This window comes from Mus pahari, chromosome 4, assembly GCF_900095145.1.
Source record: "Mus pahari chromosome 4, PAHARI_EIJ_v1.1, whole genome shotgun sequence".
Taxonomy (NCBI): Eukaryota; Metazoa; Chordata; class Mammalia; order Rodentia; family Muridae; genus Mus; species Mus pahari.
The window spans coordinates 43,587,369-43,615,227 of NC_034593.1; the positions used below are offsets into that span (position 1 = coordinate 43,587,369).

General features: G+C 38.8%; 1 protein-coding gene across 1 annotated transcript in view; it reads right to left on the bottom strand.

Moving 5' to 3' along the window:
• The window catches only part of Slc7a11 (solute carrier family 7 member 11), a 71,619-nt gene that overhangs the window by 32,681 nt on the left and 11,079 nt on the right, over nt 1-27,859 (bottom strand). The window contains exons 4-6 of the mRNA XM_021196489.2: nt 22,956-23,081; nt 17,995-18,094; nt 11,962-12,006 (exon numbers count right to left, since the gene is read on the bottom strand). Of these exons, the coding sequence (XP_021052148.1) occupies nt 11,962-12,006; nt 17,995-18,094; nt 22,956-23,081 (271 nt within the window). The remainder of the gene's footprint in view (nt 1-11,961; nt 12,007-17,994; nt 18,095-22,955; nt 23,082-27,859) is intronic.

The following is a 27,859-nucleotide window of genomic DNA, read 5'->3' on the forward strand; positions in this document are numbered from 1 at the left end:
TCCTCCTCCTCCTCTTCCTCCTCTTCTTCTAGCACCTACCCACTCGTGTGTGTGTGTGTGTGTGTCCATGTCTGTTTATATGTTTGTGGTTATGTCTTTATAATGTGGGTATGTTCATCTGTATGCAGGTGTCTGTGAAAGCTAGAAGGCATAGGATCCCTTGGAGCTGGTGGTATACATGCCTGTAATCCATCCAACATGGTTACTGGGAACTGAACTTGAATATTGAAATAGCAGCGAGCAGTCTTAACCACTGAGCCATCTTTCCAGCCTTAAGATTCATCCATCTCACCAGATTGGGACGACTTTCCTTTCTGCTTCCAAGAACATAAGTCATATGCATAACTACTGAGTTCTCCACATTTCCCCATCCAAAAGCAGAACTTGAATTTTCTAGAACTCAAAGCAAGGTTAGTTGCTAGCATGTCCCACAGTTTCAATGCTAAAATCTCAAGGCTGACATCAAACAAGATACTGAACAAGAATCTTTTACATTTATATTTTGGAAATTTACATGACTAACCAAATTCTCTGGTTTGGATAATTTTGAGTTATAAATATTCCTTATAAACGAACCATCTCCTCTCATTTCATTTGCTCTTCCAGTAGCAGAGACAATCGATAAATGGATCATTTTTCACTAATAAAGAAACACCTGCAGCCCTGTATTTATGAAGGGAGTGCAGGGACAAAGCGTTGGTTCATCTTATTCTCTAAGTAGGTGGATCTCTATCTTAGGCCAGGGATAGGTGATTATGTTTCTTCTGCTACATGCCATGTCACTGTGTCTCCCTAGGAGTGGAACACGTACGAATGTCAATAAACTTCTCAAAGATGCTGTTTTATTATGACCAAACATGCAAAAGAAGTTTAAAGAAGCCCCCATCACTACGACTCCATTTAAATTCACAAGAAGAAAACCCACTGGACTTGAAATCAAGTTAATATTTTTCAAGCACTGATTTCCATTCTCCAAAGACTTTCCTTGGCACCTGCCTGCCAGTCTCAATGACTGCTAGAAAAGGTCCCAAAGCCTTCCAGGGAGTGGAAGCTTAGGCTGACCACAGGCCAACATCTGTACTGTCCTACACAGGATGCATTACGCGTTAGTCCCTGAAAGCAATCATTCTTCTACAGCTTTGTGAATGCGCAGGCCCTGCGTCAGACGCCTCCATCTCTCTTGTTCTGCTTTCTACTTCCTCTTCTTCTACAGTAAAGTTCTATAGTTACTTCCTTAGTTCACACTGATGCCTTTTGTGATCAAGGGCTCACTTCTGCCTTTCCTCCCACAAGATTAACTGGCTTGTTAGAAAGACTCTGAGCTCTGGAACTAGAAAATCATGGATTGTTGTCCTCATCGTCTCACTGGCCAACTGCACAGCCATAAGAATGAAGACATTCTACTCCCTTGAGCATCAGCTTTCTTCTCTGCATGAGAAACATATCATGCTATGAAATAAATCACCTGAGTTACTAAGCCCTGTAACCCATCTGTGAGCCAGATTAAAAGGCTGTTTGTATAGTTACTAAAGAAATATTTTTTAAAGCTGTGCATATATATGTACGTATATGTGTGTGAGAAAAACAGAATATGTGTATATATGTGTGTATATATATGTGTGTAAGTGTACAAACAAATATATATTTCTATCTAATATATTTATTTATTATATACATATACAAAACAAGATTTTATATCTTTAAATTATGTAAAAATTAATAATACTTTAGCTTACATTCTTGTAAACTGTACTAACTAGCTTCTTTACTGGAAAAAGTAAAGGGTAAAATGTCTAAAATACATGGTAGATGCCATTCAAACCAAAACTTGGTTTCAAGGATTTCATAAAATCATTTTCTGATAAGATAGTCAACCTAAAAACAGGTCAAATACAAACAGTCCACCTATTCTACCAGTACCATCAATCAACTGTATGACAATGGCTATCCGGGTGAGGGCATGCTAATCTTTATCACAAAAGAAGAAAAAAAAAGTCTGTCAAGAAATTCCTCTGACTCAGATGCACACATGAGCCAGGCATCACCTGAGGGACTTGGGCATCAGCACAATTCTCCCGCTCCCCTCAGCCTTCTATCTTCTAATGAGAGAGAGATTTGCTGATGGAGCAGCAGTGTTCCAAGCTGATTATTAGTTCACATGTGCGGAAAAGGCACCCCCTGTTCATGAAACAATCATGTTAATCCTTTAATATTTTCAGAGCTTATGCTCATAAAATATTCTAATCTTCAAAGAATATAGGTGTGGGTTGCAGCTGGTGTTTGTAAATTACTTGTTGAGCTCATTAACATGTTTGAATTTCACACATTCAGCCTCGGAACCTTGAGGGACCTTAATGTGAGGATTATTATCGCCCTTACTAGAGTGGTAAACACAGGCTCACCAACCAGTGTAGGTCTGTCTGAGGTCAAACAGCTGCTTACAGACAGGCAGAGTTTGAATTTTGATTTTCTGCAGCAGCACTATTGGCAATGACTCTGAAAGCAAGCATAGTTCTTGTAATGAAGGAATGCCTCTCCCTCACTGGAAAGTCTTAACTTCCTTTGGTTCCTTTCAGATACACTCTGGGAGTAGATCTGTCTTGTGCCTGTACAAACCCTACCAGTCACTATTTCCAGGGTTTGGATAACTGGAAAAAATTATCAAAACAATTTTAAGGCACAATGTATGTGAAAATAAGGGCCTTCTTATGTCGTGAGCTACAGACATAATAACATATCTTGCATCTACACATAAAGAGTCCCATGGAAAGACTAGAAATGGGTCAGTGTGAGTGCCTAAGCAGGACCAGCCCACACAATAGACTACATGGTTCTAGGATATGATTCATCCATTATAACCCAGACTGTGAATTTTTCTTCTGAGTCACATTTTGGGCATAATTGCCTGACTTTCAAACACAGACATACCAAAGAGAAGGTAGATTATCTGCATGAATGAGAATATGGATGAGGGGAGCTATGAACATGTGATCTCAAAATTGGGAGACAAGCTAATTGCTGACTTGATACTTCAGAATACAGAGAGAATATTCACATAGACAACTAGATGCTTGAATACTACTATGGTCTAAGCTTCTAGATTTCAGAGACTCTGATTCTGACACTGAACCCAAAGTGTGGGAGCTCTTTCATCCCTCACTTGGATAATCTATATTGTGATCAAGACAGCAAAAAAACCCTGCTTATACCATTCAAGCAATAATTTATCCCAACTAGAAATGGCTGTGAATTACAAAGTAGCTAGTCAATATACATAATAACTAGCACAATGCCTTAAAAGGCACAGACATGGTGGCATTGGCCTTTCATCCCAGCAGTCTGGAAATGGATGGATCCCTGGTAAGTTCACAGCCAACCTGGGGTTCATTATGAGTTCTGTGCTATCAGAGCATCATCACTGGAAAGCCTGAATCTAATAATAATAAGTATTATTAGGATAGTCTGATTCAAGGACATATTAGTTGCCGTTTTGCCCCTTGTTACTTGTTGCTGTTTAAAGGTCTGGTAGAGACGAGTCATGGTCAGAAACTCTCCAGTTTCCCTCTAATTGTAACTCTGTCTCCCATCACCCCATCCACGTTACTGTTTGTGGTCTCTTATTTTGTGCTAAAAGAAGCAGAAATTGGGTGAAGATAAATAAATTAGCCGCTGTTATTGATTCCAAACATGACTTTTTTTTCCTCTATTCTAGATGCCAAATATAAACTTCAATGAGATTAAAAATAGAACTTAGAAATGACTGAACTGAAAGGAAATAAGGAGATTCAAAAGCATTCCCCTTCAAAACTCTGCCTTTTGATGTGGTTGGAATAAAAAAGAAAGAAAAAGTGCTGTGCCCTCCACAAAGCACTTGAAGGATTAGTAGCTGTCTTCTATGATTGCCCCATGATAAAATATTATAGTATAATCCTATAATTTCTGCATCACTTATTTGATACTTCAGCCTTACAAGAACAGAGTCTTGGAGCCAAATATATTTTTTATGCATACATGAAACTGAGAAATGCAAGAATTTTGATTCCAAAGTATACCAACCCCATGTCCCACTAGGGAGGAACTTTCACACGAAACACAGCAAGGAAGAAGGAAGAGCAACCTGTTGACCTTGCGTAGTAAAGGGACAATCATGTCATCTTGCCACGTGCTCAGATGCCGACCTCTGTCTGCCAACAATCTCATCAAATTTCGATGGTGAATCACAGTGGAATTGAAATTACTAAACTGTGTATTTCCAGGGAAGCACACCATGGAAACATTTTAATTTGGGTGTTAATTGTTTCAAAATTGAAGAACGGCAATGTCCTGAGTTAAGATAAATCCAATGGTGTTTTACCAAAAAAAAAAAAAAAAAAAAAAAAAAAGGAGTTTTACCCTGAGATGTAAATTCAGTTTTGCACTTTGGATTATTTGTCAAGCGCATTACAATTTAAATCTTTCATATATTTCTTACTTATGAGAACTATAATATTGGGATAATTATCATCCATTTAAGCATACAAAGGCTCAGAAGCAATTTTCTTCACCATGGGGTTGAATCCTTAAAATCTTCTATTCAAAAATTTATTTTTGAAGGGATTTACTTGGTAAATATGTTTGTAAGTCAAATTGGCTTAATAAGTTTTCTATACATTTATTTAAAATGGGTTATTTTTCTATGAAAACAATCAGTTTATATTACCAAAAAATCAAACATGAGTATATGTAATAAAAATTTATTTCTGTTCTATGATTGTAAAATCACATTATTTTGTAATAAACAGTTTCACAAACTTAGCCACAATACACACACACACACACACACACACACACACACACACTGTTATCTTCTAAGGAGTTGTTATCTTCTAATTGAGCACATAAAGACAAAGATTTTGATCATATAAGGTTGAATCATAATAATGACAAAATGAAAGATAAAAAGAATTCCACAACTCTGCTTCAGTCTCTCTCATGAAACTTCACTGCAAAATGTTAAGTCAATTCTTTTTTTATGTTGTTTTTGGTTGGTTTGCTTGCTGGCTGGCTGGCTGGCTTGCTTTGTTTTGCTATTTCTAATATGACTAATGGTTTTATTCATCCTGGTACTTATAGGCCATACAAAACAACATAATGACAAACAAAGCAGTCAGAAAGAAATCAAATGCCTATGGTAAAAATTTAAGAGTGCAACATTGAATGCAATATAAAGAGCAAGGTTGTTTTGTGGGACCACTGTGGGCCAATCAAAGGTTCACTCTGTCTCACCAATCTGATCTCAGTATATTTTTTTTCCCAAACCAAGTTCCTCTTCTAAGTTATCATTAGTACAAGGAGCAATGACTTTGAGGCACCAATTAATATAAATTGGAAGCAGGAGAGATATTAATTAAACGTGACACTCTGATTATTTAAACCTTCTATTTAAGTTGATCGTTCAGAGCACAATGAGGGTCTGTTCTTCAGAAATGATGGATGGTACCAAGCTTTACTGACTCCCTCTATGTCTGTCGTTTCCAACAGAAGGAACAAATGATGTGAGAAGAACACCAGAACAAGCCTAATAGACAGACTGAGTAATCTCAGACCCCAAGGTCAAACCAAAGCAATTCATTTCTTAGCTTTCATCAACACAAGACATGATTTATCAATCGGTGAACAGGATTTCAAACAGTATACGTCTAAATGATATGTTCTTTGTACTGTGTAACTTTTTGAACAATGATAGATTGTGTGATATATTCCCCTACCAAAATAATGTCATAAGGAAAAACTCATTATATTTCCTAAGACACATTTTTTAAAAACCTGAATATGTCATCTGTCAGTATTACTCCATATGTCATGTGGGGAGATTATATTTCCAAAGTATATCCCTTGGAATTCTATGCCCTTTGTGGTTCAAACATTATATATTAATATCTCTAAAAAACACTATTTTATTCATATATATATATGTCAGTTGAGGATAATTATTAAAGACAATATAACAAAATTGTTATTTCTTGTGTTGTTACAAAATTTAATGCATTTTTGGAAGACGACTGGGTGAAGTGCCCACCACACAAGCCTGAGCCCCTGACTTCAGATTCCCAGCATCTATGAAAACTCCAGGTGTGGAAGCATGCGCCTACAATTCCAGCACTGGCAAGGTAGATACCAACGGATCCCTGGAGCGCACAGGCCGGCCAGCCTAGCCAATCAGTGAGACAGTCTCACCGGCTCAGAAAATAAGATTGAGAGGGACTGAGGAAGACTTCCAACAGGGAGCTCTGGCCTCTACGGGCATGTACATACATACACATGAACATATTCATCTGCACTAATACTTATAAGGACAAACCACTGTTAAAAAGAAAAGAAGAAGAAAAAAAAGAAAAGCCACAAGGAAACTCTCTCAACTGTAAACATAATGTAAATGTAAACATAGAGATTATTGTCAAGCTATTCTCTTCCTTCTTAACACACCTTAAGAACTGTTTTCTGAGTCATGCCTGTGATGGCTCAGAAATGAGTTCATAGGGTCCTGTTAGGTAATCTGAGAGATGTCTCAAACTGCGATAACATGATCGGAGTAGGCAGCTGAGAACGTGTAACTTCGCACTGCATCCTATCTCCTTAAAACCACATCGCTATCTCCACTGACTTAAATTAATTATCACCTTCTCTCTATTAGTTTGGGGGGGAGATCTGATTACTTGCGTGGGGGAGGCAGCAGAAGGGAAGGGCAATCCTCTTCCTTGGCTGATGATGCATTGCCCCAGCTGCCAGCACGTTGCATGTCTCGCACACCTGGACACATGCACCGGTGACTGATTAGAAAACACATTTATCTCGGTGTGTCATAAAGGAGATGCGACCGTAATTACTCTCCCTTGCAATGAAAGGCATTTTGGAATCTGTGTCCACCTATAAAATAATCCAGAGTACGCATTTGGACCAGATCCATAGAATTGTGCCATCTGTTCTTGATACTTATCTCTAAATATTTCCCAAATCATTCTTGTGTTCTAAAAATAAAAATCTCAGTTTGAAAAGGCCTACTCTAATTGTTAAAATGGTCACAAGATGTCACTTTAAATCCTAACACTAATGAAAATGATCAAAACTCTTGAGTTACTTCAGTTGCTAATTACAGAACCTGACATTAACCTTCATTGTGTACTTAAGAAATTCTGTGGATTTATCATGTTTTAATTTTGAGAAAATGAATGTATTGGCTAAGATTTTCAGAGTTCTCTAAATGAGAGCTGACTTAACTAGCTCTCCTGGGTGAAGGAGGAAAAAGGGATCAACACTTTTGTTCTTCAACCTGTCTCATTATATTGACCTCAAAATTCTGGAGACTCTTAACGTGTACTGAGAAATTCTATATACTAAGACCTTTAAAAGATGCTATATTAAGGAACTAGAGAGACTGCATAGCATTTAAGAGCATGTTGGGTTACATCTAATTGAATCATTGACCAAAGAGGTACCATGGGAATCCCCAAATAAAGCAGTCTGTTGCCAAGGTAATTGGTTGCTCTCCACATTGATGAGAAGGCCTGTTGCTGAAGACAACAACTACATGTTCCTTGAACATGGAGGTGTTAAGGCAGTGCCTACATGGAGCCTTTACCTCTACATTCCACCTTCCTTAGCTACTCTGCACACTCTCAAAAGAGAAATGAAAATGTCGAGCCAGCCACAAACCCACTACATTGGTGTACTACTCGCATGATATGCCAGGGCAAGGCAGGCACAGAGCTTTGGGGAGTATCTAAGTAGCGACTGATTTGACTTAAGGCCCACGCCACCAGAGAGATGAAACCTTGATTGCTTGGGTGACCAAGAGCCTGAGACTACATGGCCCAGGTAATGAAGGGAAAAACCAAATAAGACTAGTCTACAAACAGGGAAATGTAGTGATAAGATTACTTCTAATGATAGTCTGCTGTCCTCAGAGACCAGAAGGCTCCTCCTGCAGCAGACAGGAACACATATAGAGACCCATAATGCATGGAATGAGAGACCTTGGAACACTCATTCCTACAGGGGATGTCTCCATCAAATCTCTTCTGTTGGAGCCCAGGGAATTAGCATAACAGCCAAAAGGGATGCAGGACACCAAGAAAACAAGGATCTCTAAATGAACATCAGCAAAGCTCATAGAAACTCAGAGATGGAAGCAGCATGCGCTAGGTTCTCTGCATATATGTTATGACTTCTGCTTTTGAGTTTGGATGGGATTCCTGAGTATGTGAACGAGTGGGTCTCTGCCTTGTGCTCGCCCTTGGACTATTTTCCTGTTTGTTGGTTTGCCTTGTTCTACTTCCATGTGATAGACTTTGTTTTATCTTTCTATATTTTAAAATAATGAATGGATGGATGAAAGAATGAATGAATGAGTGAATGAATGAATGAATGAATGAATGAACACCTCCCCACTAGGGTAAAGATTAACATGTGAACTTTCACTTATACCTGCTGAGAGAGGGAAAAATCAATTTTCTCAAATACAATGACGCTGCTGGTTGTATCATTCATTCCAGAACAGGCTTCACTTCCTGGAGTAGTTGATCAACATATAATTGGATGCCACTGTTTGATTTGTTGTTGTTGGTTTGGTTTGGTTTGGTTTGTGTTTTGTGGGGGTTTTGTTTCGTTTTTGTTTTGTTTTGTTCTGTTTGTTTTGTGTGTGCGCGCGAGCACTTTATTTGGTTACAGTTCTATGATTGTAGTTTTGTTGGTTTGGAGGAGTTTTGTAGCACTGGGTTTTGTTTTTTATAAAATAAAAAACCTTAAAGTTGGGTAAGTAGGGAAGGGGAGAGAATATGGAAGGGTTTGGAGGAGGGGAAAATATGGTCAAAATATATTTAAGGTTAAAAGTTGTTTTAAATAGTAAAATTATAATAACAATACCTCTAACAAAGGACCCAGTTTGCATTCCCAGAACCCATGACAGTAGATTCACAGCTGCCTATAACTGTAGATCAAGGGGGATCTAACACTTTTGGCCTCTACAGACACTCATGTATGTGTATGTGCACACACACACACACACAAATACATACACACACACATACACTAGCAACATGTACCTGACAAATTGTTAAGTCTAAATTGTTAAGTAACTCAACCTAAAACATGAATTACTTTTGTAGCACTAATATTGTGACCTAGAATATGTCTCTAACCCATAATTTGCTATTTTTATAATGAATATTCTCCTACATTAGATTTTAGCAGTCTCTTTAAAATATTTTACCTTTAAATTCCATACTAATTCCTAGTTATTTGTTTGATGTAATGGGAATTCAATAACTACGTAAAATCTAGTATGAACTGTTCTTTCTGTGTCATGCTAATGAGTCTATATGCTAATGAGTCTACAATAGCTATTTATCTCTATAATCAATGTATTAGAGTCACTTGGTATCCTGCTTATTGTTTACAAAAAATGTAAGAATAGGTTTTTGGTAAATATTTTCTCTACTTCTAATTTCAGTTACAAATAGGAAAATATTCTTATAAATTGGTTATATTTCTTAATAAACAGGCCTACTTCGTGTTGAAATTACATATTGATTTACATAGCAGTTGAATCAGATTCTACGAGGCATCATGTTAACAACCATTGTTGGCTTGTATGTTCTAAACTTTGATGTTTTGTCAAATGTAACCAGCCAGCTATCTCCTAGTACACTTGGTGCCATAATTTGATAGTTCACTGAACTGGCAACCCTTAGGCAAACCCTCTGACTCCAACCTGTTCCACAGGGGTGCACTTTCTCAGCTCTATGCTGCTTTTCCCACTGGCCAGAGATATTCATATTCATTCTCTCTCTCTCTCTCTCTCTCTCTCTCTCTCTCTCTCTCTCTCTCTCTCTCTCTGTATCTCTTTCTCTCCATCCATCCTTTCTTCTCTCCCTGTCTTTCTCTTTTTCTCTCCTCTTCTCCTCTCTCCTTCTATCTTTCTCTTTCCCTCTTTCTTTTTCTCTGTTTGTTTCTTTCCCTTACCTGCTGACACATAGTCACTTGATACCCTCGATGAGCAACATATCCCAGAATGGGACTGCAAGCAGGTATAACCACTCTGGAAATCAGTTTGGCAGCTACTCAGAAAATTGGACATAGTTCTACCAGAAGATCCAGCAATACCACTCTTAGGCATATACCCAGAAGATGCTCCAACATGTAATAAGGACACATGCTCCACTATGTTCATAGCAGCCTTATTTATAATAGCCAGAAGCTGGAAACAACCCAGATGTCCCTCAACAGAGGAATGGATACAGAAAATATGGTACATTTACACAATGGAGTATTACACAGCTATTAAAAACAATTAATTCATAAAAATTTTAGACAAATGGATGGATCTGGAGAATATCATCCTAAGTGAGGTAACCCAATCACAAAAGAACACATATGATATGCACTCACTGATTAGTGGATATTAGCCCAGAAACTCAGAATCCTTCATAGAAGGGGGAACAAAATACCCATGGAAGGAGTACAGTGACAAAGTTCAGAGCAAAGACTGAAAGAACGACCATCCAGAGACTGCCCCACTTGGAGATCCATCCCATAAACAACCACCAAACCCAGACACTATTGCAGATGCCAACAAGAGTTTGCTGACAGGAGCCTGACATAGCTGTCTCCTGAGAGGCTCTGCCAGTGCCTGGCAAATACAGAAGTGGATGCTCACAATCATCCATTGGACAGAGCACAGGGTCCCCAATGAAGGAGCTAGAGAAAGTACCCAAGGAGCTGATGGGGTTTAAGCCCCATAGGAGGAACAACAATATGAACTAATCAGTACCCCCAGAGCTCCTTGGGACTAAATCACCAATCAAAGAAAACACATGGTGGGACTTGTGGCTCTAGCTGCATATGTAGCAGAGGATGATCTAGTTGGTCATCAATGGGAGGAGAGGCCCTAGGTCCCGTGAAGGTTCTCTGCCCCAGAATAGGTGAATGCCAGGGCCAGGAATGGGAGTGAGTGGGTTGGGAGCTAGCGGAGGGGAGGGGATAGAGGATTTTTCAGAGGGGAAACTAGGAAAGGGGATTACATTTGAAATGTAAATAAAGAAAATATCTAATAAAAAAATCAAAAAAAAAAAAGAACTCACTTTCTCTTAGCTAGCTAAACACGCTGCTGCTTTGGTGTCAGTCACACTATTATACAGTGTCTGGACACATTTCATTCATAGAGAACACAATGAAATGCTTGAAGATAAGCCTCATTCACCGTGAAAGAGGCTCCTAGCACAATGGGTAGAAGATAGCCCATAAACAAACATGATATTTTATATTTCTTCTACTTTCCTTCTTTAATGCATAGATTTTCAACATACAAAGTCAAATGGTTATATACACATCATAAATTATTTTGCAGTCCATTCAATGCATTGTTTAATTAACATCAAATCGTCTATCAAATATTTTAAGGAAGAAGAGGTTAAGAAAAATCACCCAACTCCCAAAATATTCAAGCTCCTACAACATCTTTCAGTTACTTCCTAAGTTTCCATTGGTTATGTAATTATCTCTAATTACACAGTTGTTTTTTTAAAGTGCATATATTGCCAGAAATAACCAACGTTTTCTGATCCGACTAAACTTGATAAGAGTTCACATTGTGTTATACGGATATGTTTGTGTAGGTCACACAGAAGATATCTCTATTCTTTCCTACACTCAGACTGTAAGGCGAATATATATATATATATATATATATATATATATATATATATATATAATATTCAACACATATTAATATTACTAGGTAATATATTTATATTTGTGAGGGGTAATTTATTATGAAACTTAAGTCAATTTATCTAACAGAATAATGATAGCAACAGCAGTAAAGTTAACTGGCCGACACTGAATTTCTCCTTTAAGTCTATTGCTTAATTAGAAAATTTAAATTTTATGCCTAACAAAAATCTCACAGTGAATGAGGTTACTTACTTTTCAGGGTTGTCTACTTCCTCAGTAATGAAGTTGAGGTAAAACCTGTGTTACAAATTAACAAATAACTATTAGTATGCTTCATCATCACAATCCAAAGTTTCACATGTTAAAGTTTTTCAATCAAATTGAGCATCATGACAATCACATTGGCATGTATGCAGGAAGATGAAAATAGGCGACCGGCGAGATCTCCCACAGAGTGCTTTCTACTGAGTTATAATGGAGTCACTGAAGAGGGTGAAACATGAAGACTGTAAGAGTGGAACACCCATTAACCTGTAGGGCAAGCTCACCGTTTACAGGATGTCTCCGAGCCGTGTGATACAATGTCAGGAAAGGGCGCAAGAGCTAGAAGTCTAGGGCCATCCTGGAACCAAGGTCAGGAAGCATTTCCAGGTGAATTTTCTCCCAAGCCAAACCTTCAAGAATGCATCGCATCTGCCCTAGTAAGGAGTTAATGAGGCCCTTCTGGGTTGACGTGGGCCCAAAGCACAGAAGTGCATCCCATGGCTCTGTGCTCAGGGAAAGGAGAGATGATATCCTATTCTGCCTTAGGAGTGTAAAAGAAAGTGTAGAAGAGAAAGTAAACATCCCGTGGCCTGTGCTTCCTGCATATCTCAACTGAGAGTTAGGAACAAGAGGAACCACCTAGAAGGTAGCAGCCTTGTAGGAAACTGTTACTCCCTTTTACACAGAACACAGCACGTGAGCAGGGTTCAAAAGTTGTACAAGTGAGAGTTTATTTTATGTTTCAAGTTTTCTAAAAGAGTAAATTTAAAATGTTCTACCACAGAAAATTAAAAACTATATGACAGTTATATGGCTATGAAAATGTTTAATTACTTCGATTTAATCATTTCAAGTTCTATTTATAAACCATAACTTAATTTTTTTACGTCAGGAGTACATATAATTTGTCAATTTATAATTTTGATTAAACTTTCCACTCATACTTCTTTCCTGTAGAGTCTCTGCCAGTATTTATCCTACACAGCCTGACTCACAAACCTATGGAGGAGGGGAAGTCTCAAGGATGTTCAGACAGCTCATTGAAGGCACACTGTAACTTACTAGTTTATCAAGAATGAAAAAGATAGTCCAAACATTTCCTAGGTCCATAATACGTTTCTGGGAATTGTATGCAAAAAAAAAAAAAAAGGCATTTTGTGCCAAAATATTTCATTTTCAAGGTCCATGGGATCTCAAATTCTTATCCCAGTGTCAGAGCCTGGGAAATTCTGATTGCTTTTCTTCACAGTGAGCTTCTACTATGCCCATACAGGGTGGCTGGTGTCTTGTATCCTTGACTTTGTTTTCCCACTAAAATGGGCTGTGGCTGGCCCTTTAAGTCCTACTAAGTTCTTTCTAAGTGAGGTTTACTCCTCAAGTACAGTTGAATTAAATTCCATTCCCAAATAAGAATAGGGGACTGGATGAATACAATGAGGAAATTAAGACTCAAGACTACAGCTGAATGTAACAAGAGCAAACTTGCTCTCTCTTCATTCCATCAGCCCAGGGAACATCTGCGAGTGAAAGTCACACATTCTACTGTTATCTTATTCCTTAGATGCTAGAATATCCTTCTGTATAGCGTGAAAGTCAATCTCCACTCTTTAAAACCAAAGATCCAGAACATGAGCCATTCATCGGCTACATGCTTAAAGCATCTCACCTTTGAGAAAGGGGAAAGCTTGCCTTGTCCCATGATCATGACAATCCTACTGAATCCACTAGTCAGCTGATGCTCAAGAACAAGATGGCTACAACTTTAAGGACTACATGATGAATTAATATTTGAAATATATAGACAGAAAAATACAATAGCAACAAGTACGATATTAAAATGTAAACACATACACGCACATGACTAATGATGTGTTTTAACAACTAGAAAGTTAAACACTTAAAAACAGCAGTTGTTGTTACTCTGGGAGAATGCATATAATGCTGTTATTCGAGGAGATGAACCCGTCTGTGTGACCCTTACTGGGCACATGTTCCATTTTTCAGTATTTAATGCAAGACTGGCTGGCAGAATTATAAGGGTGGACTATAAGTGGGCTACTCCTTCCTGCTCTGAGTATATCAGGGACAGTGCTGTGGAATGCACTGTTTGTGACTGATTTGACATGTTTGTTATAAGCCCGAGGCAACAGGCCGTATGCAAACCAAATAAAAATAAACAAACAAACATATGAGTAACACCCCAAACTGAATAAACCACACGAATGAAGGAATATGCCAGAGATAGGTTTTGTAGGTCAGAGATAGCCAGTTGCTTCTTAATAGTTGAGGAACTGGTCTTTCTCAACAACCCAAATGCAAGAAGAGAACTGTCTGTAGAAAGAATATGACTTCAAGTATTTTTTCCAGGGCCCTAAAGAATAGAGGAAAGGAAAGCAGCTAGGTACAGTTTGGGGAGAAGAGGAGGAAAATGGATCATTTCAGTGCAAAAGTTCACACGCTGTAGGAAATACACCTTAGGGCCTGCCCAGTCTCTAGTAAGTAGGCCCACTGTATTCTCTCTCCCCTGGCTTAGTCCTCAAGGTCCCTGGTAACTGCTCATGAGGTCTATTGTCCACCATTCTCTATGACTCTGCATGAATATGATGGTTGGCACTGCACTGTAACTCCCAACCTCGTACATGACTTTTTAAAGGAAACAGGTTCTTTAGGTGAGATTTGACACAAAGGCGTACAGTAATCCTGGCTGATGCTTCAGGGAGACTAAATCCATTGAGGATCCGATTAAAGAGGGCGACAAAAGACACTGAAAACCAATTTTCTATCACACAGTGAAAAGAGAGGGGGGAAAAAATCTCAACACGCTATGCTTAGCTTTGGACCCAGATATAGGACTGAAATTGGTTGACTCCCCCAAGGCCACAGGCTGACTGGCAGATGGATTCCTCTGAATACAGACATTGGCAATAATATTAAAGTTGTGCTCGCCTGACTCTGTGACCTGACTGAGTTAATGACTTCTTTTCCCCTAATCATGTTTCTGTGGAGGGGTTTTCATCATTCTGGATAGGTTCTGTGCTCCTCAGAGCCAAAACTTTGCTCCATGCAGGATCCCCAAGGGTTGGTGGTATCTTTTTCCTATTCTGCCTAGCAGCTGGAGGTGACTGCTCTTACAGCATGGTATCCAAGACAACAGTTGGCTAGCATGCTGCCGGTCTAAACAGTTAGCAGTCTGGCTAGAAATTCCTCACCATAACTACCTTGCTTTGCTCTCATTACAATGTCTACACATTTTTTTTTTTTAGTCAAATATTGTTCTGCAGCAATAAAAGGATTGGTAACCACTTAACATCCTGATTTACGTCTGCAAGCCAGTTTTGCAATCATATGGTAAAAGATGGAGAATTTAGGCAGCAAAGGTTGTTCTTATCATGCCTCTGTCTATGAAACTCAGTTTAGACTCCCCTTTGATCCATTTCCATGGGAATATCTGCACCTTTGCATTGCCAAACCTATAGGCTCTTCCTTCTAATTCTGCTTCTATTCTTTTTTCTTCTAAGACTGAGGGCCATAGATTAATAACCAGATCATCTCCCCTCTTCACACAGCAGCATTGAGCCAGCAAACAAACCATTAGAGCTAAATACTTCCTTATCATCCTCTAGCTAAGCCATTTGGGTCCGATAACATCCTCATTTAAAATCCTAGATTCACTTCCCAACACTGCGACTGAACCCTTAAGAACACAAACAAACTGATGGTTCCTGGCTCTCCAGACTGGGGTTGAAACACAAGGACTGTGTAGACAAAAGTATAAATAAAGTTTCCTGTAAACTTCTATTACCGTTGGAAGTGGTTGCACTTTGGACTTGGCATGGATGAAATGCAATATTAATAAGAAGTCAAGATGAAAAGAGTCTTTATCCAAAAAAAAAAAAAAAAAGCCACAGAAGAAAATTGGCTATACACGAAGCAGGTGACCTGAATATCCAGTGCTGGGTGGTGGAGGAGTGGGGGTAGAAATGTTTTAAGATTCCGTGGGAACAAATGCAGGGTGCTCACAGGCAAAAGAGACTCCATTGAACAGAATTAATCAAATCTGCCGTGTGAAGATCACCATGCTCCACATTCTTGAAAGACTGTAACAGGCTCCCAGCACCCAGCGGGAGGGAGCTGAAAGCGCTTGTTCCCTCCCCTGCTTTGCTCTGGGGCTCCCAGGGACCCTCACAGTGGCTTGGCTGCTGCCCCAGGGCACAGAGCCCTGATCCAGGCTCAATAGACCTAGAAGAGTTGATTCTGCTTCTAACACTGTGATCACACTCGGTTCTTTTCTCTGCTTAGCACCGCATTGTGCTTTGGACAAAAGTGAAAAGACTTCAAAAACACTGAGATTCAAAACTAAAGCATGCATACAAATGGCTGCAAAATGTCTTCTGCGGGTATACAAATATTATATGCTGATCTTATGTTATAACCTAACAGCCTTCAAATACTTTTTGCTTCAAAGCTAGGCTAAGCCCACGTGGCTGGACTCTCTGGAATTTCTTCTCATGTCATATTTTCACAATTTGTGAGATTAATAGGGTACATACTGCTTATTTTTAATGCATTTTGTAATATCTGGATGGTAATAGAAAATAATGAGTGGGGAGGAGAGAAAATTTTATTCGTGTTGTAAATATTTACATAATTCTTGAGATAGCAATGTTTCTTGCTGGCATTTTTCAGGCTCACGGAGGGTTATCACAGCTTTAATTACTGGTTTTAGAAAGATGCAAAAAGAGCTACTACATGTTATTTGCTCCAAAACAATGAAAATTAATCTTTCTGCAATGATTCTGACGTTATACCTAGTAGGCTTTCTGGATATAGTCGTTTCAACTACAGCTTACAAGGTCCATAAGTAGTTACAGGAAGTTTCTCTCTGATATTTGATTACTGTGACTCATGTTCCTCAACAAAATACTACTATATCAAGACAGGAGGATCACAGGCAGTCAAGCACAAGGGACAAAGAGTTATTTCTTTAATAGTGCCAATTATATTTGCTACCCATTTTTTTGTTTTCAACTGCTGAAAACATCTTAATGAAACAAATAAAGGGTGAGACTATGTTGCATACTACTTGACCACTTTTATTATTGTGATTTCTCCTTTCCTAGCTTTATCATATGGACCATATTAACCTCCTGAGACCATCTCATTTCTACATATGAATTGTTTCTTCCTCGTGACAGAATAGAAAACAATCATCAACTTCTATTTATGAATCTCTTTAGTATTCTACCACAAAAACTGTCTGACAGGACAAGGACTAATCCCAGGTACCCTTCTCACTAATTTATGATGGCCATTAAACCCTAGCATTTGTTTGTTCATTTTTATGACAGTGGACTAAATCTAATAGCATCCTTAACTATTTGAGGGCCTCAGATAATGACACCATAAGCTTCAGGCTTTGCCACCCTGAAGGAAACTGAAAGAATTTCTTTCTGCTATCCTTGTGTCTCTCCTTCATGCTTCTCTTTCTTCTCTCCCAAGGTAAGTTGCAGAAACGAGAACCTGCCTGCCTCTCAGTGGCTTGTAGAAGGCAGAACTGATCTCCTGCAAAGCCAACAGAGCAACCTAGAAATCTATCTCCCGCATTCTCTGCCTTCCTGTGGAAGGTAGCTGCACAGTTCTCTACTGTACCTTGTCTTACAATAAATACATCATGAGATTCTCAGGTGAGAGAGGATCTATCCTATCCCCAGGAGGAAGAAACGTTACACAAAGAATCCAAGGAGAGTCTGAGCAGGCAGAGCTCACTGAGTTTCCTCCAGTCTATTTCTGTTGCATTATGTTCTTTGGCAGGAAAAATAATTTTTCTTGGCTTTATAGGTCTTCATTTCTGAGAATTCTGTGTTACTTGAAACTTAGACTAAATAATTTTTGTGTACATGACATAATGAAAATTTAGTTAGGGAAGAAATGTGTGATACGGCGCTTCTATGATAAAAAAGATGAATAAGACAAAAGGCAAATGAAGATATTCAATTCAAATATCTGGACATATCAACTTACCAGCCAGCATATGCATACATCCCATAATAAAAAGCCAATGGCAACCCCATTAGACTTGTATCTCTTCCTGAAAATGCATCTTTAAAGTGATGTGTTTGCCCTGCAATTAGAATGGGAGGATTTTTAGAACATGACAAAGAATTGGTTATTTATTCCAACCCTATACGTGGTTGAGAGTTGAGCTAGCCTGTTCTGACTCTGTTCATGGTCAACTCTAGCTATTGATACTGTACTCAATCTAGGGCAGGACTCCCAAACACACACTTATTGTCACATAGACCATTTGAAAATTCTTTTGTAGATGACCAGAAGGATTAAAGTGGCATTTATAATGAACAATTCTATTTCTCTTGCTTGGGTGTCCTCCGTTTTCACCATGAAACTAAAGTATTAAGAGTTTGATAGAATTCATAGATAATAACTTATGACCTGATGAGAGATGAAAAGAACTATCAGAGCCTACCTTGAGTGGGGAGGTATCCAGAAACTCCTGCACTACCTCTCTCCACATTACTGAGCATCCCACATCACTTAGCATCCTGCTGTTAATCCCTGTAGTGCCTTCCACACTGGCTTTCTAATGCAGGGAAAGGCTGCAGAACAAAATCCACTCCTGAAGCACAAGACTTGTTCATATAAAGGTGCCCTGGAGCACACAAATACAGACTCACATCAGATGTCTATGGCCAATGTCAACCAGCAGCACAGTGTTTAACTGTGACAAGTCATTCTACCACAAAAGTTTCTTTATAGAGATGACTTATTGACCCCATCTTGGTCACTGCTACCATTTTTTTCTATGAAAATAAATAAGAGATTAGACCAAACTTCAAACCAAGTTCTACTAACTTTGGCACCAACATGCACACCGAACACCTTCATCCATCATACTTTTCTTCCCATTTTGTGAACAGTGGGGCATCTTTTGCTTTGAATCTTTGGGATAGTTTAAGAGGTTTATAAAATCAGATTTGTGTTAGTCAATACAAATTAAAACTTAAATAAAAATATGCCCGCCCCTGCCATCCCAACAGCAAATGAGAGTATAGGAAACGATCAATTGAACAAATAAAAACTATCTTGTTTATAGGAAATGATCAAGGGATCAAATAAAAAATTATTTTGTTTTAAAATTGGCTAGCCGTTAAATAAGTAATGAAAGGTGGTCATGAGGACAGGGGTAGATGATATATATACAGCACTGTCTTGTAAGTCAAATAGCAGCTGTTGCTCACAGCACGAGACCATCATTCCTAATGACAGAATGTGAGGATGGGGACCAATGAGGACATGGCTCTGTCAATCAATATGAGCTATTTTTCTCAAAGCAACCAACTTCTAAATATAGTTTTATGAAAACTTGACAGGAAGAGTCCAAAATGCCCATTTTGCTAAAATGTCTATATGCCTTAATAGAAGGAAGAATAAACATATTGAGACTCAGAAAAGGAACATCTGTAGGAACTGGGGAGATGGCTTCGCAGCTAAAAACACACTTGTAGAGATCCTGAGTTCAGTTCTCAGAATTCATCATAAGTTGCTTACAACCACCTGTCATTCCAGCTTCAGGGCATCTGATGATCTCTTCTGGCTTTTGCAGTCACCTGTACTCGTGTGCATATGACACACAAACACACACACATGCACACCAATTAAATTTTTTAAAAGAAAGAAATCTCTATTGAAAATTTTGTATAATCTGTGGTATCCTTAGCCTAACAAGAGAATATCCTTTAGAGTGTAGCCTTAGTAATTAATAATAGAAAATATCTAGGTGTGTAGACTGATCCATAGTTCTTCAAATGACCCCTTTTGAGATTGTTACAAAAGAGGAACATTGTTTCTGAACTTGAGGACTATTTAAGATACATAGCACAGGGCTTGGGAGATGAAAGTGACATATTCAAATGGAAGTTTCAGGCATCTTATGGAAACACACAAAGTCCAGCTACAACTAAGATCTGATTAGCATAGAAATAAACACTCCATATACATCAGTGACGACTTATTCTTCCTGGAGTGTCAGAGAAATGTGGAAAAACTAAATGATCATGTTATAAACTAAAATCTCAATGTCATAAAATTTCTCAGAAATAAAGGAAATAAGTGTTCTCCCAAGTACCAAAATAGGCTCCAAATGCAGGAATAGCCTCTGGGAAATTCTTTGTTGTATGAGAATAGTAAGAATTAAAGTGGTCCTGTGAATTAGTGATACTATAAGTGATAATTGAAATATCACGCTATTGTAGCTGACAGGAAAGGTTCAGGAGTTTCATCATAGTCTCTGCTTTCCAGGAGTCTGTAATACAATATCAACTACCAACCATGCCCCACTTTGCACACACACATAAACGAGGGTTCAGAACCAACTACAGAGTGTAACTACCTATCACATCTGGCATTACACGGAGGAAAAGCCACATTACAACCATGTCTAGAAGAGCTAGTGTCTCACCTTCCTCTCCTTTCCAGAAACAGAAGGCTCCCTACAGATGACTATAAAGTCCACTCAGCAGATGGAGGAACAGAGAGTATGGACAGGTTTGCCTCAGGTCATGATGGAATGGAGCAGGCCAGCTCTACAGAGAGTGTGGTGAATTGGGTCAGCAAACCCACATCTTCTCTCACACAGACTCTGTTGTTGAAATTCTTCATTGTGTTAATTCGGGGGCTGAGGTTGCTGGATTTGACAGAAGCATTTTACCAGCAGGACTTTAAGATCACCCACTAGGCGTTGCTGAACGTTGCCACTACCTTTTGTGTTGGAACTCTCCTCCTGCAGGGTCACTGAATATCTCTATAAATTCCTTTGCTTCGAACTGACAATGTCAATGTAAAGGAGACATACTTAACATGCCCATATGATGGAATGGCAGGATTAACATAGTCAAAATGGCCATCCTGACAAAAGCAATCTATAGATTCAATGCAATCCCCATCAAAATTCCAACCCAATTCTTCACAGAGTTAGAAAGGGCAATTTGCAAATTCATCTGGAATAATAAAAAACCTAAGATAGCAAAAACCATTCTCAACAATAAAAGAACCTCTGGTGGAATCACCATGCCTGACCTTAAACTGTACTACAGAGCAATTAATTGTGATAAAAACTGCATGGTACTGGTACAGCGACAGACATGTAGATCAATGGAATAGAATTGAAGATCCAGAAATGAATCCACACACCTATGGTCACTTGATTTTTGACAAGGGAGCTAAAACCATCCAGTGGAAAAAAGACAGCATTTTCAACAAATGGTGCTGGCACAACTGGTGGTTATCATGTAGAAGAATGAGAATCGATCCATTCTTATCTCCTTGTACAAAGCTCAAGTCTAAGTGGATCAAAGACCTCCACATAAAAACAGAGACACTGAAATTGATAGAGGAGAAAGTAGGGGAAAACCTCGAAGATATGAGCACAAGGAAAAAAATTTCTAAACAGAACAGCAATGGCTTGTGCTGTAAAATCAAAAATTGACAAATGAGACCTCATGAAATTGCAAAGCTTCTGTAAGGCAAAAGACACTGTCAACAAGACAAAACTGCTTGTGGACGTTGTACATCGTGGTGCGGAGCCTAGTGCGCACCACGATGTACAACGTCCACAAGCAGAAAGGATGGACTATCCAGAGACTACCCCATCCAGGGATCTATCCCATCATCAGCCACCAAACCCAGATACTAATGCACAAGCCAGCAAGATTCTATTGAAGGGACCCTGATATTGCGGCCTCTTGTGAGGCTATGCCAGTGCCTGGCAAACACAGAATTGGATGCTCACAGTCAGCTACTGGATGGAACACAGGGTCCCCAATAGAGGAGCTAGAGAAAGTACCCAAGCTGAAGGGGGCTGCAACCCTGTAGGTGGAACAACAATATGATCTAACCAGTACCCCCTGAGCTCGTGTCTCTAGCTGCATATTTAGCAGAAGATGGCTTAATCAGCCATCATTGGGAAGAGAGGCCCCTTGGTCTTGCAAACTTTATATGACCCAGCACAGGGGAATGCCAGGGCCAAGTACTGGGAGTGGGTGGGTAGGGGAGCAGGGGCGGGGGGAAGGTATAGGGAACTTTCAGGATAGCATTTGAAATGTAAATAAAAAAAAATAATAATAAAATTAAAAACAAACAAACAAAATAAATAAATAAATAAAATTTAAAAAAAAATGCCCACCTCTTTCCAATCATTTCTATTTCCTGCTACAAATACAGTAACCTGTTGGGTCCTCTTTCTCTTCCAAACATTTCCACTAAATCTATGCAAGCACACACACCACCTACTAGGGCCAACCATATACTATAACATCATCACTTAAATTCTCATTTTATTAAATAGGAAGCTCGATGACAAATCCAAAAGCTATACCATTTCTTCAGAAATGCAAGTCTTACATAGAAAATAGTGTAACAATAAAAGCTGGGTTTTTGCAACATTTTACTGTCATATAAGGATCTTGATTGTCGGAAGACTCCTTCACTACTCTTCTGTGTATACTAATCTCAGAGTGAAGAAATGCAAATGAAAAATATCAAGAATTATCGGTTATCTTCCATTATTTTCCAGAAATATTTTTATCTTTCATAATTGTTTCTACTACTAAAAAGTTCTGGAGTGCAAACAAAGACTTTATTGATCTGTACTTAAAGCTAAATAGCAAAATCATTTTGGTTTGTTTTTGCTTTTTACTTTAGGGTTGACTCCAAGCCATTCATACCCAGGGAATTCGCAGACACCTTATTTTAGTTGTTCAATCTAGTCTTAATTCTCTTGCTGCCATTCAACTATAAATACCAACTCATCCTCGATGTAGCCTTTCAAATCAATTAGATGACAGTACAGAGTTTAAGTTCCACAAGCAAAGACTAATTAAGGATTCTGCTAGACAAGCGAAAGTCAGTGTTAGAAGAGACCAGAAGCAGATACGCAGTTTAAAACGCATTTCCTTTTCAGTCCATACCTTTAATTAGCTGTATAACTCCAGGGACTATAATTATCAGAATTGCTGTGAGCTTGCAAAAGGTTAGGAAAATCTGGATCCGGGCACTCCAGCTGACACTTGTGCTATTTAGGACCATCACCACAGCTGCAAACAAACAGACACAGTTACAAAAGGCAAAGTCCCATGAGCACAACGATGTCTTCGGTCCTTGTCAGTCGAAATGTAATCTATAAACCTGCAGTGCTGGCATGAACTACCAGAACTTAAGAAGTGCAGAATCCCAGGCTCTGTCCAGATCCAGGCTCTCCTGAATTAAGACGGCTCTTTGAGAGACACTCGCTTAGCTAAGTCTCCTATACAGTCAGAGCACCTCATTTATTCTTTACACATTGGTAACAACGAACATACCTTGGTGTGCAATAACAGTAAAATCAAATATCTTCATCCTGACGTCATCCAGTGGTCAGGATGGTGCTGAAGAAGGGGTAAGAAGTGCTATGTCTGAGATCCTGTTCTTCACCATCAGGACCAGACCTACTAAGAACTATTCTTGGAATTCCTGATTTCCAACTAGATAATGAGGGTGAGTTTTAATCTACCCTGCAAGTATTGGTTTCTACTGAAGCAAAAGCTCTCGGGACTTTTCAGCTTAGGATGCACAGTGGGTCTGAAGCCAGAAGGCTTTCCTCTTAAGATACTGTTGACAGTTTCCTAAGCAGCCACCCCTGTCCACATCAAAGACAGAAAAATGGCTATTCCTTCTAGCATTGGCAATCATTGCCAATAGTCTGTTCTTGGCCCAGGTAGATAACTAACATATTTTTGTTGAATGGATGAGTGAATGAATGAATGAATGAATGAACTGGGTTCTCAAAAATGTTAAGGCACAGTTTTAATGGCGGCATTCTAGGCTTTCATTTTCTTCTCAATCAATGGAGTGTTCAGGATTATTTCTACACAGTGAATTTCAACTTTATGTTCTTGCCAAGAACAAAGGGCACAGTATAGCCCAAAACATCAGCTATTTCATTCCTGACATTTATGGGTTTCACCAATAAGCTTTACTTTAGTAAAGATTATTCTCCCTTAAAAAGATTTTTAAACACATAAAATTATTTCTTATGGAATTAAAAGAAGCACCAGCAGAATTCATACTATTCAAATAAGAATTGTGTAGAATCGGGAGTTGCCACTGTGTTTCCCTTGTATAATAGAATCTATTAATTCAATTCCATAATTAAGAATTGGTGAGATGTCATTAAGAGACAATAACTAATGTGAAAATTAAAACAATCTATAACAGAATGATGCCTAATTAATATACATACTTTTAATGGTTTTGGATTGCCATCTAAAATCAAAATACTGTAGTCAATCATGCATCACATGACATGGTACTTATGATACGCCACTGAGCCAGAGTAGGTTAACTAGTCATTGATGGGTGCATGGGGCCGGGGGGAGATGATAAAGTCAGAAATAGAGGAAAGAAGGATGTCAGGAGAAATATTTATAAAATAATATCAGGGGCTGTAGAGATGGTTCAGTGGCTAAGAGCACTGACTTTTCTTCTAGAGCCCCTGTGTTCAATTCCCAGAAACCACATAGTGACTCACAACCATTTGTAATGGGATCTGGCATGCAGGTGTACATATAGAAAGAGCACTCATATACATAAAATAAAGAAATAAATTTTAAAAATCAAGAACCTATAGATGACAGAATATCAAAATATTTCAACTTTGAAAATTTCAAAATTTCAAAATTGAAAAAAGGTGTGGGGGGATCAAAGTCTCCACTGGAAGTAAAATAGGGGGAGGTAATGAAGTATGTCAAAGCAATAATGATGATAATAGTCAGAAAGGTCTGAGATGAGGGGAGCATAATTCAGCTATATTTGAAACTGAACACATGAAAGAATAACTAGATCCACTGTCAGTGCTCAACGGTATTATCAGAAGTTTTTGTCTGGAATATATACAGAGGCGTTGCATATAGAAAATAGTCAAATACAACCCTACTTCTCCCAAGTTATCTAATGAGTATCTATTTCTCTATGCAAGTAACTGTGTGATTAATGACTCATCACATGAGAAGGATAATTTTTTTAAAGAGGTCCAACTTTGACATAAACATGAAAAACAGAAAAAAAACCAAAAACTTGACCTTGGTTGTCATCAGCAACAAAGAAACACTGTGTTTGCCCTATTTCAGATAGTCCAAAGTAGAAGAGAGGCCCTGGGAGGAGAAGGGAGAAGAAGAAAGAGGGAAAGAAGGGAAGCAGACATAGCGCACATGAAAAAGTATTCTCACTCGAGGAACACCTGACCATGTGCATATTGGAGGAAAAAAGTGTTGTCTTCAAAGGAAAGCAAATGCTTGCTATCCACTGAAACAGGAAAAACAATGAGAATCTGGAATATTTGTCTGTGTTTCCTAAAGTTTAAAATACAAATGGAAGACAAAAATCAAACAAGCATCATGAACTGAGCCTTCCACCTTGCCTTCCCTTAGCTGAGGGAAGAAGTCTTAGTGAGACTGGCTTTCCTTAGAGGTTTCTCCAAACTCTGCCTTTTTCTTCTGAGCATCTAATCTCTCTCACTCATTAGTAGATACGCTGTATTCCAGGAGGTTCACCTCACTGACCCAGAGGTACCTATAGCTTAGCAAGTAAGGAAGCTGCCTGTGGGGTAGCCAGGAGAGATTCTCTGGCTAAAACTGGGGCTCCATCCTGTGTCTTAGCAGTGGAATTTAAGGGTGTCTAAGCAGCTTATCCAACAATATTCAACAGGGACTAAATTCTTAAGTACACACACCAACTATCTATACCTTAATAATAAGATATCTGTACGAGCACTCCGGCCTGGGTCTTCTTTTAAGTAACTATTAATTTCATACATGAGAAAAAAATGGCTTACTTTAAACTTTTATCAAAATGAAAATTCAGGAATAGGTGGGCTTTATTTACTTACTTAGGATGCAGCTTCATAGAAACGAAAATGTAGCAGGGAAAGCTATATCCATAAATTCTAGAAATAAGAAACCCATTTTTGAAAGGAGTCGTATTTTAAAAAGATGTTTAGGGGAATCTTAAGGGACTGGTGCTGTGGTCTAAGGGCTATCAAGTATTTCCCTCTGCACATGAAATCATTCACCGCTGTCTTTCATTTTGAGGAGAGATGTTGCAGATTATTGGGTAGTCTCTCAGATTCATATTCTTTCTGACTTCCGTCTTTGGAGTGCTTCGTGCTAAACTGATAAAACATACAGATGGTATATTTGAATGGTACATGATGAGATAAAGCTGGTGCCTCCACTTCTCTCTGCAGCCGCTGCTGCTGGGTTGCTTTATCTTTCAGCATCCATTTCCTGGATGCACTGATTTCAGTACGAACCTTTTAGAAGGCAGAGGGCCCACTCTATATCATTGATCTCACTGTTAGGAATAGACACAGCCAGCACTACATAAATGTAAACTATTATCTTTCATCAGACATTGCGCAAAGACGTCCATGGATAATGCTGGCTAATCCTCACATTTCTATGACACGGTTGCTATTATCAGGCGTGTATTTTATATGAGCAGGTAAAACCCCAGGTTCTTTTTAACCTGTCCGTGTTCATATACAGGTAGTAAGTGTTAAGATCAGAAGCCGGTAGGCTAAATCCTGAGCTCAAGCCTTTACCGTCAGCTCACAGGTGAAACAATAAGGAACTAGCTCAAAAGGTATGTGTGAGCTCACGGATACAACTGGTTTCTTGAGGACTTGTGACGTCTCTTTTTCTTAGTTCCCTGGGAGTGTTCATGTCTGACTTAGGACCTCAGAGCACTGAATTCCACATCTTATGGACAATCCTCCTGAAGGATACGGCTGCCATTCCTCGGTACCTGTGTATCTCACTGTGCATATCTATCAAAGATTCAGCTTCATTGTGTTGAAATTTAACTAATGAAGGAAAGGGGTCAAGACACCTAAGCTTCAGATTTAGAGAGATACACACACATGCACACTATGATGGGATTGCCAACACTGACTAATCATATATTTTCAATATAATTTGAAGGCTCCAGGAAAACAGAAACAACAGTACTGTATTTGTAGAATTGGCTGAGTTGATTTGAGTTTGTCTTTCTCTGTGTGTGTATGTGTTTTCATGTGTTTGCACAGTGCGTGCAGGTGTGCATGTGGGTACACACATTAAGAGGCCAGAGACAGATGTTGACCACCTTTCTCAGTTGTTCTCCACGTTATTTTGGAGAGAGGCTCTTTCAATGAACCCAGAGCTCACTGCCCTGGTCGTGAAGGTCTTCCAGTCTCTAACCCTGTAGTCCTGGGATTTACAGGCTGAGGGTAGGTCTTCATGCTTGCTTAGCAGACACTTTACCTCCTGATCCATCTCTTCAGCCCCTAGCTATTTTTTTCCAATGATATATAAATGCCATTTTCTTTGTTCCTCTCGATTACTACCACAAAGGTTAATGCTGTGCAATATGACTGCATTGCTGTAAAGTTAACCAGCGAAGGGTACAAGAATCAGAGAGATGTGGTGAAGAATGACATGGGTAGAGATCACAATACAAGAAGAAAGTATTTTTACAGTATTCCACTTGAGAATATGCTTCTTTAGGGTTCCGCTTTAGAGAACAGAACAATAGACTCCACATTTGAAATGCTGAATGTATGTCTCCATTCCTTCAAACTAGAATAGCCATGAAGCATGTTATCTTCCATAAAAGTTATTATTGATCATGTCAGAATTGGGTTTAGGGACATAAGCCAAAGTCAATGTACAAGATTTTCCAGTTACACTTTGACATACCTAATATTTTTACTAAAATGGACAGAATTTTGGATGAACACAAGTGTCTCATGCTTATCATTGACCAGAGGAGGGGTTCTTTGAAAAATGTGGGTAAATTA